Source organism: Lissotriton vulgaris, chromosome 8 (genome assembly GCF_964263255.1).
Source record: "Lissotriton vulgaris chromosome 8, aLisVul1.2, whole genome shotgun sequence".
NCBI lineage: Eukaryota > Metazoa > Chordata > Amphibia > Caudata > Salamandridae > Lissotriton > Lissotriton vulgaris.
This window is the reverse complement of record NC_141696.1, coordinates 1,544,900,384-1,544,917,821: the sequence shown is the minus strand read 5'-3', so window position 1 is coordinate 1,544,917,821 and position 17,438 is coordinate 1,544,900,384. Positions and strand designations below refer to the sequence as shown.

The 17,438-nt window shown below is 50.5% G+C and overlaps 1 protein-coding gene across 1 annotated transcript in view; it reads left to right on the top strand.

Moving 5' to 3' along the window:
• LOC147700324 (uncharacterized) overlaps positions 1-16,446 on the top strand; it is a 36,021-nt gene extending 19,575 nt beyond the window's left edge. The window contains exon 2 of the mRNA XM_086935697.1: positions 14,586-16,446. Within this exon, the coding sequence (XP_086791823.1) occupies positions 14,586-15,865 (1,280 nt within the window). The 3' untranslated portion in view covers positions 15,866-16,446. The remainder of the gene's footprint in view (positions 1-14,585) is intronic.
• The last annotated feature ends 992 nt before the right edge of the window (positions 16,447-17,438 follow it).

Below are 17,438 nucleotides of genomic sequence, written 5' to 3'. Positions count from 1 at the left end.
GAAAAGACCACTTTCGCCCTGTGAGTCAGGAAATGCACTTTGTTATATGCTCTTTACTTCTTGGTTTCGTAGTGGTTGGCCAACACTGTCCTATTTATGCCTCAGTCTTTGTTATCATCAAACGGTTGATGATTACCATTCTCTGGATATCTGTACAGTTAAGGCCTGATTTACAGTGTTATATCAAAATGCACCAATGGCTCTCCTGTCAGAATTTTTTTTAGCTTAGCGCATAGAATGGTTCTGTGACATCCATGCAGTTGTTATATCCTATCCCTTTAATTGTGAGATTCCACGATTATGGTGTGTCTTCTTTCCTAATCATCAGCTGTTAAAATAAGGAATGTGGATTGTATCATATCATAATGCCCCGCAGCGCCCATGCTGTCTTCTGTCAGAATGTTTGAACGTGTGATATGATCTCCTGCATCTGTTGAGACCTGTAAGAATGTTAGACTTTATAATATCATAAAGCACTGCAGCATCTCTCCTCAGTTTGTTTTAATATCTGACTGTGTGACATCACAGTCCATGTTTTAGAATAATGAATGGCATTGCCTTTGTGCTTTCATTTACATTGATTAAATGTCAGATGTCATAATGCACCAGATACCTCCTTTCGATCCACTGTGCATTATATGTAATCATAATACACAGTAAATTATTTTCCCTATCTGTTATACTTGTTTGATGCCCTAATACAGAGAAGATGGTATTTGTTCCATCATTTATAACCGTTCCTTGCTTCAGTAATCCAGTGTAAATCTCAATTTTCCATCTCTTACAAAAGTTGACCGTGGATGTCATTTAGTGTTTGTGCCTTCTTACACCACTAGGATGCCATTCAGCTTTCAAGAGTTTTCTCCCATCCAGTTCATAACATCTGAGATACATGATCTAAAATTGTCCGCTGTGATCTGAAATTTGTCCCACACAGTGTGTCTGCCATCTGCATAGGATACCAGTTGAAAGTCATGGTGACGAATGTGAGCAGCAAGAGAAGGGATATATAGTTGAAAGACTTAAAGGCCTAACAAAGAGGCCTGGGGAACTCCACTCTCCAGTATTTATGATGCCGCATGAAATGATTTAAGTTAAGATCAATCGGATAAATCAGTATTAAGATGAGATTGATCAGACAAATATGACAATAATCATGATAAGCCTTGGATTTCAAGATGACTCCAAGGCTGTACTAGAGTTAAATGGGAAACAGTCTCAAGAGCAGTGCTCAGTTTCAAAACAATGAACGCAGTTTTTCTACCTTGACTCAAGAGTCTTGCGGAGAGATTCAGAAAAAAATAACATAGCAAGTTCAGTACAGTGTGACGATCTAAAACCAAACTGAGTGGAGTCTAATAATTGTTCAGAATCACTTAAATATGACATTTGTCAGGAGCGTGGCTGAATCGATAAGATGGTGGACACTAGTTGAAACCCCTTCCGTGCTGCTTGTCATTCATCCTATTTTATCCTTCCTTCAGGGAGCTCATCGACCTGTTTCCGGCTTAGGCTGGGCGTTGCTGAAGGCTGACCCAGGGAGCCAGGATAATGGCTTGCTTCCCCACAGAACACCAGGAAACATGTTGAAGGTGTCTGGGCAAAACCGGAGAGCGGCTGTAGGAGGGGTCTGCTGTTGATGATACGCTGCACGGCCGAAGGAATTGTTGACTGCAACGGGGATCCCTCACTTGTCGTAAGATGTAATTCCTGCTCAGAGCCCAGAATCGTTTTCGCTGCGATTGAAGTGGGAGAAGCAGGGGACGAGGTGTGGCTGTAAAGGTGCCCCACGGAAGGAGGCTGTGCAGCCTTGTTGCAGTGGCCCCAGAAGAGCCCACGAGTGTGCCTGGCTGGTAATTGAGTAAGCCGGCAGGGGTTTGAGGAAGGAAACAGACAGGCTGCTGGACTTGCCACATGGGCTTAAGGGAATGCAGTGGGAGGGGCTGATGAGTGGGTGGGGGGCACCAGAGGTGAACTAAACCGCCCGGCCCCTCCCTGAGATACCAGCCTTGGCACCTTTATTATGACTCTGCCCTGATATTGACCCAGTAGCGAAGAGATGCTGCGATTGCCTTGGGTGTGTGCCTGCCTGTTTTGTGGACACCTGATCGACCTATTCGAGCGGCGCCCGGGTGTATCAGGTGACAAAAGGGGATCCCATGTTAGCTGCCAGATGATCCATCAGTGACGTGAGTGGAGGTGGTGTGCACCCTTTGCCGGCTGGATCACTTTACATGATCTTGCTCTTGGACCCCCGGGGAGTAATTGACTGCTCGTGCTGCCACTGAGACCCTACACACGGGCAAAGGGCAGGCGGGTTGGTGCGGCAGGGGCTCTTTAGACTGCCCCCGGATGGAAATCCACTTGCCAGGTGGCCAGGGACAAGTATCTTCCCCCGCCTCTCCCTTCAGCTAAACAGACCATGCTCAACAAGTTTGCCCAGTGTGAGAGTATGGCGACTGAGTCTCCACCATGGGGGCAGGCCGGGTCTGTTCAGGGCAGTAGCCCCAACACCACAGAGACAAACACCTCCAGAATCCTGCCAGCAATAGATCATTTAAGAGATGCACCGGAGGCCAAAATTAGAGGGGTGGGAACAGATCAGATGCTGTTCTGCCAGGACATTCGCCAAGAAGTACACCGGATTTCTGAAGTTTAGGTGAGGGTGTTGGGAGTGGAGGACACATTGGCAGAAATTAAAAAGATTATTCTGTGTCTCACGACAATCTCCAGAGAACTCGCAATGAAAGTGGAGGACACCCAAGACAGGGCGCGTAGAAATAATCTCAGATTCGTGAGGTTTCCAGAGGGATGCGAGGGGACCTCTACGAGGGGCTTCTTGGATCACTGAGATTCCTGGTACCAGCAGAATCCTTGTCCTCCTGCTTCATCATTGAGAGGGTGCATAGCGCCTTAGTACAGAGTCCACCGCTGGGGGGGGCATCCTAGGCCCATGATTGCCCATATCCTGAACTACCAAGGCAAGGATGCTATACTGCAATATGCTCGATCCCAGGAGGCCCTTCTCTACCAATTGCGCAAAATGATTTTTCGGGACTATACTAAACTTTTCTTGCAACTGTGGAAATCGTTTGTGGAGGCCAAATGATAACTCCAAAACCTCAATATCGGTTACATGCTGCTCTACCCTGGCAAAGCTAAAGTTGATTTACAAGGATTGTGCGATAATTTTTGAATTCCCATTTTGTAATCCCTGGAAGACTGGATTGGGTGGAGGAAAGAGTTGCTGTTAGGCATCACATCCCCCCACTGGTAGAGGTTATGGCCCTCGGTTGGAGATATGCATCAACTGTCTCTGCTCAGGTGCCGCAGCAAAAACTGCCCCTGCTCCCCCTGGTGCAATAAAAGAACAGTGACTAAACCTGCGGTGGATTGTGGGCCCCTGGATCGAACACCCGGAAATGAGTCTGGCAGGAGGCACAATTCTACGGAGTTATGGTACAGTGGTTAACCTAGTCTCACGGTTGGGATCGCGGGCCAGCTTGTGGGCTGGAGTCTCTCAATACCTGTTGTGGCTTGTGATAACTTACTCAGATTGAGATGGGATCACACAGTGATCGACCTGAGTCAAGAAGGCGGCAGTGGTCACAGAACAGAGTTGAGGCTTCCTCCTGCCTTACATAGTTTTTACAGTTTCACTATTTTTACTGTGGTGTATGACAGTTGGTCCACTACAAACAGTTGGAGATGTAACCTCCACGTTGGGTATCGCACTTTAACATCACAGTGTCTGGCTGGGATTCCATTGGGATGAATGCTTCTCCCGGAGCCCTGCTGGCACTCTGAGAGGGCTACTCCTGCGACAGGTACTTTAGGTTCCTGAAGTATGGCGTGGGCGGGTTTAGGGAATTATGGTTTATGTTTGCTTGGGTTTTTTCTTTTTTTTCTTTTTTTTTTTACTGAAGCTTATAAAGCGCATGGTTACACTTACCAGTGTGTCCCCGCGCTGAATAAACCGCTGAGGAACCCGTCCTGGCCTGTTCTTGTGAGGCGCCCAACTCCTGGGCACCCCCCTGGTGAAGCCAGGCATCCTCAGCGATTAGGGCCGGTGTGGCTATTGCCCAGAGTTGCAGCGTGGGACCCCATGGTTAGAGTAGGCACCGTGCCGAGAATTATCGGGTCCGCGGACATTTGAGCTCAAGACCCTGCCGCGACGGGAATTGAACCCTGGTCCCAGGCCAGACCTCTGCATCAGGGTCTGCCGCTCTAATCAGTGAGCCACACTCCTCCACATTATAGTTGGTGCTGTTGATCTGCCACCCTGTAGATGCTATACATATTATTTAGGGGCGCACTGCACGTTTTCGAGACTAGGCTAGTTCTGTGTATCCATGACAGAGGTACAGCCCGTTAGATTACCATACATACATGCTTGAGAGCTGTGGGCTCTCGATGGAGTGCCAATCTGCCGCTTGCTATACAGGGGGTCGGGCTCCTCACCCTCCCGCCGGCAACCCAAGCGAGACGTTTGGGGTAGCACATTAGGCTGATGGAGCATATGCCTTAGTGGGAGTGCACAGTCCTTGGGCAGGTGGCTAACTTGCAATGGTTTAGGAAATGGGACACCATAGGTATCATGACACTGGTGGATGTGATGGTAGTGAATCCCCAAACCCTACCAGACATTGCAGTAGGAATTTGACAGCATCACAGCCAATTCTTCCAATACCTGCAGCTCAGGCACGCATTGTCCCCTTCCATTGCCGGGTATGAATCTCTCCCAGAGTTTAAACGACTTAAGGCAAAGTGTTTCTGAGGGGAATTTGGAGAACATACAGTGACACAGATCAGTTTGCAAAATAATCAACAAAACTAGAGATTTGTTTGTCTCACTGCACGCTGCCTGGGAGCATGACCTGGGATCACTCACTGATGACACTCCTCCATAGCTTACCAGACACAAACTGAGTAAGATACGAGTGATTGCCTTTCCAGCCTGTCAGTTTCAGATTAGCTTTATTCGATTTTTGTTTAAAAACCATAAAAGCAACAACAATACATACATAAATATCTCAACATTTCATCACGAGGTTAATATCAACTATTAAAACAAGATTAAATCAGTGTGACGGGTCAACTAATCAATGTTCGTGCGTATTCAAAAATAATTAGAGACTAGTGTTAGTGGCACAGGGTACACAGGATCCCCTTCTCCAAGAATTATAGTTCGTTGTCATTTGTCTTGGTAACGGAACATGTTGAACGCTCGGATAGAAATCATACAAGTCCCAAATGCAAATGGGGCCATCACCTACATTGGGCTGGGAAAATCGTAGGTAGGGGACTAAGTTCCTGTTCTTAAATTTGATTAACACCAGGTCCCCCGAGATGTCTTTGGGCAATGTACCTAGCCACCCCACCCTCCTGACACTCAGGATTCCACCATCAAGGTCGGGTGGCAAAGGTCTGTTGTGCTTTAGCCAAAAAATGACCTTATTTAACAGGTCCCGGTGTGTTTCGAGTTTGCCCTGGCTAAGTGCAGGGACCCCAGAGAGGACAGTCACGTATGGGGCGGCTTCGGGAGGTAAGTTTATGCGATGCCTTCTTTCTAGAGTGGCCCTGGACGCTGTATGAGGTGTTAACGCGGCATTTAATGTAACATTAGGGCCAGTTGGAATGGGTGTAGTAAGAGGAAGTTCTAGAGTTTGGACTTTCCTGCATGCATAGGGCTTAGACTTTTCGTGGTTGATGGGAGGATTAGGGCAAATAGGTATAGCGGTTTTATTGATTGGTAGAGAGTTCCTTGTAAGTGCCTGTCTCAGGTGTGGGGAACCCGGTGGTGACCACCTACGTACAACTTGGGGTTGCCCAAACGTATCACGGTACTGGACACAAGCGTTCTCCGGGCTGGGGAAGACTCTGGGGTGGAAGATAATACAAGACCACAAGTTGGTTTTATTTCATGTAAACCCTAAGTTTGATACGACCGAGCACAAGCTGATACTATTTTGGCTGGGACCAACAGTAGCCCTAGATATCATGTGTAAGGCCCACAATGATCAAGGAGTGGGAGAGTGGGCTTATTTATTGTATGAACATGGAAAGACCAGTATATGAGGCCAGAGGGTGCCCCCAAAAGTATACAAAGATATGAGAAGACTGGGCACAATACACAGGAATTGAGCTACTCCTGGGACCTGCTAGGGCAGATCTCTGGTAGTCAGAAATTCTCAAGTACACGGGGTAAGGGATGGTGGGGCGGGAAAGGGATGGGGCAGATGGGACTCGACCGGAGATTCATCATATATGTTGGCCTGATGTGGGCAGGAGGGTAGCAAGAGGAAGGAAGGATTGTCAACTATGACCCTTGTTTTTGTGATTCTATTTTATGTTCATTCTCTATTTCTTTTGTTACACTGAGGTTTAACTTACAAAATGCAATAAATTGCATCTTAAAAAATATATATGGGGGCGTGGTCTAGCAGCAGATGGAGTAGGACTTGTGTGCCTGGAGCTCCGGGACGCCGCCAGCAATGTACGCTTCTATCAGCAGCCAGATAGCAGCGGGAGAGGCCCCGGGTGAATTTCCCGAGCCGGGTTGCCGCCTGAACGACAGTGCTATAGATTGCGGACACTTCCCTCTATCCTGAAGTGGTGAGAACAGACCCGGCGATGCGGGGCTCTGCACTGCGGGGAGCTGACCGCCATTTTATGAGCCGAGGCCTCTGGTAGCCGGGTGCGAGTGGACGGGCCTGTCACTTTGCCCCCTCGACCCGAAAGGGTCTAGCTGTGGCGCCGCTGGAGCTGCGGCGCTGTGCGGGCCTCCTGAGAGCGATCCTGCCCGACCCTGATAGCTGCGGGGGAAGAAGACGGCCCTGACAGCGAGGCGCCCAGGCCTGCGGGACGGTGGGCGCTATTTCCTGGACTGCGGCTACAGCCGGTCAGGTGCGGGCGGACGTGGATGCTGCTCTGCCCCCCCCCCGGTCTGGAGGATATTGACGCCCGCCAGAGTGACTGAGAGGTGGCTGTGGAGGCAGCAGTGGTCTTCGTCCCTTCTTGGCAGGAGACTGGCTGGGCTTGCTGCTGCCTTTGGGGGGAGGCACTGGTCTGTGGAGCTCTAACCGCCATGTTGCTCCTGGAGGCTGCCCAGGCATTGAGGTATCTGCCTCTCCTGGGTACCCTGTGCCCCCTGACTGGCGGTAAGTGCGCACCTGCTGGTCGAGGCGTGAGGGTGAGCCTGGCTACGCGGCGCCTGGACACTGGACCCCGCGACATTAGGCTGCGAGTGTGCCCTAGCGGACGGTGTTTTGGTGCCCTTTTAAGGCGGGCGGCTACCTGGGCCTTGGAGCATCCGGACCTCCCTGCTAGCCCCCGCATTCTGCCTGGAGGGGGCAGTGAGTTGTGGACGGGGCCGAGATGGGGCTGCTGGCCCTGTGACACCCTGAGTCCGGCCCCGGGATGCGCCCAGTTTGTGGTGATGATACTACGTGTTGTGGGGTCTTGGAGCAGTTTTGTGACTTGTTGCCGGTTGGGGCCCGGAGCGGCAAATTATAATAGAAGCCCAGCATCCACAGTCTGAGAACAGGGAGCGCGCTGTGGGGGGGGGGGCGAGAGGGCAGTGCGGAGATTGTGGGGCCTTGGGAACAGCCCCTGGGATTTAACTGCCTGCTGCCGCCCTGCCCGAGGCTATGTGAGGACCCTCACGGCGTAGCCTACAAGCTGACTTTATATGGTGGAGCTGGTGCATAGACTGCGACGAAGACCCTGGTGGGAGTGTGGGAGCAAAGCTGGCGGGAGGGAGCCAAGGAACTTTGGAGGTGTGACCGTCATATTGGCTTCTGTTACTTGGGGGGGGGGGGGGGGGGGGGGGCCACGGGCGCTGATATTGGCCTGGCCCATCTCCCTAGCGCCTGCTTGCGTTTTCGTACTGCTACTTTGGTGGGCCCTGCGGCTGGGGTGTGGAGGGCTGTGGTGGATAGTGGGGGCTCTGCTTGCTGGTTCCCCACCTGACTACCACTGCAGGGTGGCCCGAAGGAGATTCGGCATCGGTCTTGGGCTTACAAGCATCCCAGGCCTGGCGGGCCCACTTGAAACACTAGCGGGCCCCTACGACTTTGCAGCCTGGACCCCGGGCCCCCAAGGCGCCCTTCGTGGACTCTTTGACTTGAGCGTGGGTGGCAAGCCCTCTTGGCCCATAGTCTGTTTGAAGTGGAGAACTGTGGCTCCCGGGGGGGATCCGGGGTTGGTATAGAGACACCCTTGTACCGAGGTTTCTGGAGGAGGGGTCGATCCTGGGAGGGAGCTAGCTGTGCAGATTCCTGCTCGTCTTCTGGGATCTTGGCAAAGCAGCGGACGACGACCTGGAGGCATATCGCCCAGGTGGGAGGCCGGGGCGCCGAACACTGAAGCAGTAGCGGCACTGCCTGGTACCCCCTGCATTTGAGGCTCGATAGACTCCCTGAGTGCCGCAAATCGTTGTCAGAACTGGTGTGGCTCTAGCCGCCCCAGGGCATCAGCGCTCTAGGGGGTGACACTTCTCACGCGATGACGCGCTCCAAAGGGAATAAGGAGGCCCAGGGGGCGATCCCCAAAGATAACACCGTCACAGCAATGTGGAGCAGGGCGGGGACATCTGCCCCGGCCGAGATGGACCCGACACCAGGAGGAGAATCACCGCCGGTGACACAGGCGTTTATGGCCGAATTGAAGACTGAGATCGGCTCCTTGCGCTTCGAGGTGCACTCCTGTGTCCGAGAATTCCGAAAAGGGGTGACCGATCTGGGCAAACGGGTGGACGGACTGGAAAGGACGGTCGATGCCTGCACGGAGGACCAGGAGCAGTTATGGCAGCGTTTGGCCACCCTGGAGAAGCAAGATATAGAATTGCAGCTTAAGCAAGAGGACCTGGAGAACCGGAGTCGCCGGAAAAACCTCCGAAATCCAGGGAGTTCCTCTCGGAGCAGATGGAAAGGACATCCTGACATATGTGGCTCAACTCCTACATGAGGTGTGGGGTGACGGCGATGCCTCTGCGCCGACCCTGGACCGGGCTCATCGGGTGTCGGGACCTGCAGGGAGGCCGGGAGTGCTACCGGACATCCTCACCAGAGTCCACTTCTTTACTGAAAAAGAGGCCGTTCTTAAGGCGGTGCGCAGTAAGCAAGACCTCACATATGACGGGCATCAGATCCAGATCTTCCAGGACTTGCCCCCTAACACCCTGAGGAGAAGGCGAGTCTTCAAGCCAGTGACAGACAAGTTGCGGTCCCTGGGCGTTTCTTATCAATGGGGACATCCGTTTGCTCTCATCTTTGAGTGGGGATCCAAGTAGAGGGTGCTGCGGTCCAACAGAGAAGCGGCTCACCTACTCCGGCTCCCGACTACGCCGCCTGGCAGCCCCGCCCGTCCCCCGCCCCTGATGCCGGTACCTGCTTTTACCATCATGGACCATCATGGTTCACTGTGCGTCGCCGTCGCCGCTCCCCTTCTCTAGATGAGCGCTCATCCTCGCAGGCAAAGCAGGACATTATAGAGCATATTCGGTCCCTGGAAGGGGATGCCGGAGGAGCCACACAATGTTTATCAACCCCTTGACAGCGACACCATGCTTTCCTAATAGATGGTGCTGCATGTTCCGGGTCTCACCCCTCTCCCCTCTGGGGTGGAGGACTGGGCAAACGCTCACAAATTGCTCTGGCCACCTGAAAGCAGCGCAGGTGGTTCCGGAGCTCCTGGCCTGGATAATTCTGAGAGCAACTGCAGGCTTACCCCAACTGTTCTTGTGAGAGTGACATCTCTGGGACTATCCAACCCTTGGGGTGTAGGATGTCCCGTCCCTGGAACAGGACTCTGCGGCCCGTTTGGCCAATGTTGGTTTATTCTCTGTTTTCTCTTTCTTTTCATTCCCGCTTTTATAATCTGTTTTCTCTTGCTTGCTAGGTGTGGCAGGCGGGTGGTATTACAGATGCCGCATGACCCCTGAGCGGTGTGACATAGGCCCCACTGCGTTTAACTTGGTGTGGGACCCTGGGGTAGATCGCAGTGAAGCTTCCTCGAGCGGGGTGGGGGCCATGTCCTCCAGTCTTCGGAAACAGATTACAGATCTTGGTCTCCAAGACACATGGCGGTACCACACGCCGGGTGCGGGAGTATTCGTACTACTCTCATGTCCACCGTTCATACTCGTGCATCGACTACTTGTTTGTATCTCACGCCCAGGTGCGGGACATGCTGGCGACGTCTATGTCGGCCATATCGCTCTCTGATCATGCACATGTTGAGCTGATCCTGCAGGACCCGGCCGCCTGCCCCACCCGTATCTTGCAGTGGCGCTTGCCTCCTAGTATCCTCCGGAATCCAGCCGACGTGGATAGCATACGTGCTGCCATTGACTCTTACTTTGACAGTAATGATATCCCGGAAACGTCTTTTCCCGTGGTGTGGGATGCTTTCAAGGCACGATACGCGGGCACATCACCTCACTCTTGATTGCGCGGGAGGCTCGACAACTTGAAGACTCTCTCTCAAAGGACATAAAATTGGCTGAAAAACGGGATTAGGATCAATCCTCGCAGATATCCCGCCGGCGGCTGGCGAACCTCCAGGGACCGCTCCGCCTCTTGCGCACAAATAAAGCGGAAACCTCCCTACTAGCGCTGAAGCAGAGCTACTTCGAAGGGGGAGATAAGGTGGGCAGGCTACTGGTGAGATGTTTAAGAGCGCGGGCGGCCAAGGCCTATATAGCTAATATTCAGTTACTGAATGGAGTGAGGGTCACCATGGAGCGAGCCAAATGTGAAGCTTTCCCGGCATATTATGTGGCCCTCTACACGGCAGAGGAAACAGTCGCCGGATCTCCTAACAGAAGTGCGGGACAGATGCACTTGGCCCCCGATACACCCCTATCATGCTCGAACGCTGAAGGGCCCTCTTTCTGCCGAGGAATTCACGGATGCCCTAAAAGATCTACCGCTTGGTAAGACCCCGGGCGGGATGGTCTGCCCCTATACTTTTATCGCATGTTTCAAGCACAACTTCAGCCTCACCTCCTGAGGCTGTACAACTCCTTCTCTGACACAGATGGGCCAATGCCCTCTATGGGTATGTTAGAGATAGCCTTGATCCCTAAGACGGGGAAAGACCCCACGCTCTGTGCCTCCTACCGTCCTATAGCGCTGTTAAATTCGGACTTGAAAATTTATACTAAAATGCTTGCAAAATGTTTGGACCCCCACATGCCTGGCCTGGTGGATCCAGACCAAAATGGCTTCATTCACAATCGCCAGGGGGCAGATAATGTACGCAGAATCGCACACTTGGTGGGGAGGGCGCGTCACAGGGATATCCCAGCCTGCCTCCTCTCGCTTGACGCGGAGAAGGCATTTGACAGGGTGGACTGGGCCTTCCTCCGGGCGGTTCTGCAGAGAGTTTATTTCCATATCTTGCCCCACAGACGAGGATTAGAGTGAACGGGCAACTTACGGAACCTTTCCATATGCATCGGGGTACCCGACAGGGCTGCCCCCTGTCCCCGCTGCTCTTCGCCCTAGTGGTGGAGCCCCTGTTGGAACTAATCAGGCAGGCAACAGACATACATGGCATCTCTCTGGGGGGGCGGCAGAACATGGTGGCGCTCTTTGCGGACGACCTCATTCTCACACTCTTACGCCCTCTGGAGTCTCTCCCAGCACTGCATTCCTTGTTGCAGGCCTTTGAGCGGGGCTCTGGTATCAAAATTAATCATGATAAATCCTGGGCACTTAATCTCACGATTCCACTAGAGGAAATACCGCTTTTGGAGGCTCTCGCCCCTTACCAATGGGCCACAGGTCACATTCGGTATCTGGGTCTGCGGTTGACTCCCTCCCTGGAAACGTGGTCCCAGGTGAACTGGAGAGAATGTAAGAGGGCTGTTCTTGTTGAACTGCGGGGATGGAAACCCTTGGTGATGTCCTGACTGGGTAGGCTTTATGTCATTAGGATGTCGGTACTCCCCAACATTTTATATTTATTCCAATACCTTCCCACTCCCATTCCTCTGCACCAGATACAGGGCCTTTGACGCGAACTAACTGCATTCATACGGGGAGGGTTTAGACCGCTGGTTTCTCACAAGATTCTCACGCTCCCAAAGTGCCTATATGGGGGTGCCCACTAAAACTCACAGAAGTCTCACAACATTCCCCTCTCCGAATACACCCATCGAAGGGAATCCATTATTTCTCCCTGCCTACCCTACGTGAGCTTTTACCAGGTGGGCGCACAGGGATGCAGAGTGATTGGCGATCTGTTTGAGGGAGGCACTATCAAAACATTCGCTCAGTGTAGGGAAGAGTTTAGTCTCCCAGTTGCAGCAGGTTTACAGTACACACAGCTGCGGCATTGGGTCTCCTCGGCAGAGATGTACCAGGCGGCTATCCGCCCATTCACTCCCTTTGAGCGGCTGGTCCGCTTCTTTGATGAATCGAAGAGCTTGGTTTCTCGTTCTATCAGATCTTGCAGCATCCTCTGGAAATGCCCTCCCACCCATACCAACGTCAATAGCAGTCAACGTCTGCTACGGAGATCACGCCTCTGCAGTGGAGTCTCTTATGGCGAGATATCCCCAAGATCTATCGCAGCGTCCTGCAGCAAGAGAATGCATATAAAGTCATGATGCAATGGTATTATACGCCCAAATGGTTACATAAGATGTTACCTGAGGCTTCCCCGCTGTGCTGGAGGTGTTTGACGGCGTCTGGGGATTTCATACACATTTGGTGGGCCTGCCCAATGCCTACCCTGTTCTGGAAGGAGGTCCTCAGCCATATTACAGGGGTGTTGGGGTTCCCCGTGCCTGAAGCCACAAGCACGATTCTTTTGGGAATTAAACCTGCCAACCTGAAGGCACTCACCCGCAGCGATTGGATACTAGCGCTTCAGATGCTCAGAGCTGCTAAGCAGCTTATAGCGCTCTACTAGAAGAAATGAGAGTCCCCTCCCATTGCTGCTTGGTACGTGCGCTTATGGCAAGTTCTTGCAATACAGCTCTTCACAGCACGGCTGCAAGCACGAGACACTTGTTTTAAAACTGTCTGGCAACCTCTGATTAAATACCTTTGCGCGAAAGAGCGTACACGTTACATGCCCATTAAACTTAGAACGCTGTGACTTTTTGAAGATGCTATACTGCCACCTGCTCCTGACAGATTGCTTCCGCACACAGACTCCCTGTTAGCGTAACCCCTCCGCGTGAACAACGGGGCCTGGAAGGGGCTATCACGCTGTGCTCCCCCCTCCTGCCGTCCATGCCACACATTCTCTTCTGACTTTTTCCCCTTTTTTTTCTCATCTATTTACTCTTCCTCTAACGCCTCTGGCTCTTTGTCTGTCATTTTGGACATCTTGTCTGTGAATTCAAGTTCTGGTCCCCTAGAGGTTGTGCCCATCCCTACTCCACCTTGAGATAGCACAATCGTATGCACTACGCGGCCGGCCCCACAGGGGTTGTAGGCGACATGCTGTGTTAACACTTGTTCCTTGTGTTGCATTTTCTGCGTAAAGACTGCACTGCTTGCAAACGCGGCCGGCCCTGTATAGGGTTGTAGGCTTAACGCTGTGTATTTTAAGACCTGGGCTATGTTTCCCCCGAAGTTGAAAATAAAACAGATTTTGAAACAAAAAATATATATGAAATTTGCCTATTGAATTTAATAGAGAGTGAAAGTAACTACGCACAGTTGAATTCACTGACTTCTTTTTCAAAGAGATGAGCTATCGGGGCATGTTTGCAACAGGAGGGAACAGATGCAAAACAAAGAGATAGATTGCGGATGACAACAAGCTCAGGTGTAACTCCATTGCACACTGGATGAAAAACCTGAGGTGGGCTGTAATCTAAAGGTAAGGCAGTTTTCCTTTCAGAAAGGAAGTGTTCAGTTATATCTAAAGGAGTACATTTTAGATATTGTTGTGGGTTATCAGCATGAAGGATTGACGAGGTTGGTCTTTCAATAGGCAAGCTGAGTTGTGATTTTTCTAGAATTACAAAAGCTGTTAAGATGGAACATTGTGGATGTGTTCATAAATTGCAGACAATATAAGAAATTTGAGATTAGGTCTTAACAGATAAAAATACATTCAGCAAAAAAAAAAGTTTATCCTGTTTGTTTGTATTGCTTCAGAGCTGTGTAAGTTATTTATCAACTGGGTTGAAGGCCCACCTCCAGGTTGTTCCAGAATTTACAGTTGCTTTTGCAAGTGGCCAAGTCAGTGGAAAACCAAAGGTGCGAAGAATGTGTAATAAGGATGGTGTGGTGTACCTCTCTTGAATTGCTTCGTGCATTGAACATACTACCCTTGCATATCACCACCAGTCTCTTTGATATTAATCACTGCACTAAATATTTTTGGTCTGTTACTGTATGTTAATGGATTTTCCTATTGCAGGCTTGTGCAGAGGCACCTTGTATTAAAGTTCTGTACATTTGCCTGCCAAGAGAAAGCTTGTCACATTCCTTTTATTATAACCCTCAATAACTTTCTTTAATAGCACTGTCCATCCTTAATATTATTATAGTATTACAATTATTTATTTTTTCTAACTGATACTCCCAATGACTTTTACATTTCTGTCCAATCTGCAGCACGTCAGTCAGAGACAGCAAGTGTGAATGAGAATGATATCCGCACATGCTCACCGAAGAAAAAGCTAAGAAGCCACAAAAATAAGACAAATCTCACCTGCACTGAGTGTGGAAAGACATTTACTAGGATGTTGTGTCTTCTAAATCACCAACAGTTGCATGCAGGAGGGAGTGCCTTTCACTGCACTGTCTGTAAGAAGAACTTCCCTGGAAAGACGCATCTTTTACTGCACCAAAGAACACACACTGTGACAAGGTCTTTTCAGTGTATGGCGTGTGAAAAGAGCTTTATTCGAAAGGGCGGTCTTCTAAAGCACCAAAAAACACATACAGGAGAGAGACCCTTTCACTGCACCGAGTGTGAGAAGAGTTTTATTCAAAAGGGAGATCTTGTCATTCATGAAAGAACACACACAGGGGTGAGGCCCTTTCACTGTACAGAGTGTGAGAAGACCTTTATTCAGAAGCAACATCTTGTAAATCACCAAAGAACACACACTGGGGAGAGACCCTATCACTGCACTGAGTGTGAGAAGAGCTTCACTTACCGGCAAAACCTACTGACTCATCTGAGAATCCACACAGGGGCAAAGCCTTTTCACTGCACAGAGTGTGAGAAGAGCTTTAATCGGAGGGAAAATCTTCTAAAACATCAAAGAATCCACACTGGGGAGAGACCCTATCACTGCACTGAGTGTGAGAAGAGCTTCAGTCACCAGCAAAACCTACTGACTCATCTGAGAATCCACACAGAGGTAAAGCCTTTTCACTGCACTGAGTGTGAGAAGAGCTTTAATCGGAGCCAAAATCTTCTAAAGCATCAAAGAATCCACACAGGGATGAAACCATTCCACTGCACAGAATGTGAGAAGACCTTTATTCAAAAGTGTGATCTTCTATATCACCAAAGAACACACACAGGAGTGAGGCCCTTTCATTGTACAGTATGTGAAAAAAGATTTACTAGAAAGATAAATCTTCTGACTCACCAACGAATCCACACAGGGGTGAGGCCCTTTCCTTGCCCTGAATGTGATAAAAGCTTTACTCGAAAGCAACATCTTGTGAAGCACCAAACCACTCATATAGGAGGTAGGCCCATTTACTGCACAGAGTGTGATATGAGCTTTATTCAAAAGAGGAATTTTATACATCACAATAGATCACACAAGGGGGAGACACTCTTTCGATGCAGTGAGTGCGATAATATCTTTACTCAAAAGAGAAGTCTTATGAAGCACCAGAAAATCCATTATAAAATTGAAACTATAATTTCATGAATTATGAAATGTGCATTCCTTAAGTATTAAGAGTCACTAAATGTTATGAACAGAACAGCGTCCCTTTTACTACATCGAGAACTGGGAAAGGCTTTGCTTAAAGTCTTCTAATGCATCAATCCACAGAGGAATGAGCCCTTTCACTGTACCGAGAGTGAGGAATATTTCTGTCAAAAGATAAAACTAGAACACTAAAGAAAGAAATAGATTGAGGGCTTATAAATGCCCTTGGTGTAAAGAGATTTAATTAAAAAAAAAAAATCTTCAAGTTCACAGAAAATAACTCTCATAAAGTAAGTCATTTGCCGTGCACAGAGAGGAAGAGATGCATTTGCCATGAATGTTAACTATTAAAGAATAAAAGTCCAACATATCTATATTATTCCTAAACAATCATTAGGGGCAGGTAGCACCCAAGGCAGTCTTGAAGAGAGAAGATTTTAGCTGTATTTTAGAGCACCTCGGATGTTTTCCTGGCTTAATTTGTAAGGGGAGTTCACTTCATAGCCACGGATCAGACTTGAAGCAGCTTGCTCCTGCAAAATTATAGACCAATTATTTTTATAGATGTCAAAATCCTGATTGACTTTCCTCTGGGTGTGGGAGTGCCCTGCCTGGGGGCCCGTGATAGGAGACCCTGTGGGGGCCCCGAGTGACATTGGCGATAGCTGTTTACTGGTCCCCCGTAGTGGCAACTTGGCGCGGCGGGGCACCCCGGGGGTCATCGATTCTCCGACGAGGCAGTAGGAGGAGGGTCCGCCAAGGGCACGCAACAACCTGCTTGAACCTTCCCCACCATGACCAGGGGCGGAGGTGGCACTGGCTCCGCCAAGCAGGGGCCGATCGATAAATTCACTGGACCCAGTGGGGGAGCCGGGGCCGCCGGAGGTGGTCAAAATGCTGGCCCGGATAACGCGGCCTTGATGGCGGCCATCACGCAATCGAGGGACATGCTTGATGCCAAAATTGGTGCGGTGGGTGCTGACGTTATGCTGTTGCGGCAAGACCTCCGCAACGCCGTCGCCCGCATTGCGGTTACCGAGACCAGGATTACAGGAGTGGAGGGAGACGTCGGTGCCCTCAAACAGAAGGTGGCGGAGATGGACAAGATCCAGAAGGGGCTGGCTCTCCGCGTGGAGGACGCGGAGGGGAGAGCGCGACGGAATAACCTACGCTTCGTGGGCTTTCCGGAGGATTGCGAGAAGGGGCCCATGGCTGCATTCCTCACAGAGTGGCTGGAGAGCTGGCTTCCCCCAGACGTCCTGTCGCGCTGCTTCGTAGTGGAGCGTGCACACAGAGCCTTAACACAGAAACCGCCGGCAGGGGAACGGCCTCGGCCAGTCATAGCCAAAATCCTGAACTTCCACGACAGAGACACTATACTCAGGGAAGCGAGGGCCAAGGAGACACTGATGTATGACAATCATAAGATTATGATCTTCCCGGATTATACCAGGCTGGTACAACAGCAGCACCATTCCTTCCTGGCGGCGAAGGCCAAACTGCGTGGCCTGAAAATTCAATATTCACTGCTATACCCGGCCCGCCTACGCGTTGTCTTCAACTCCAAAAC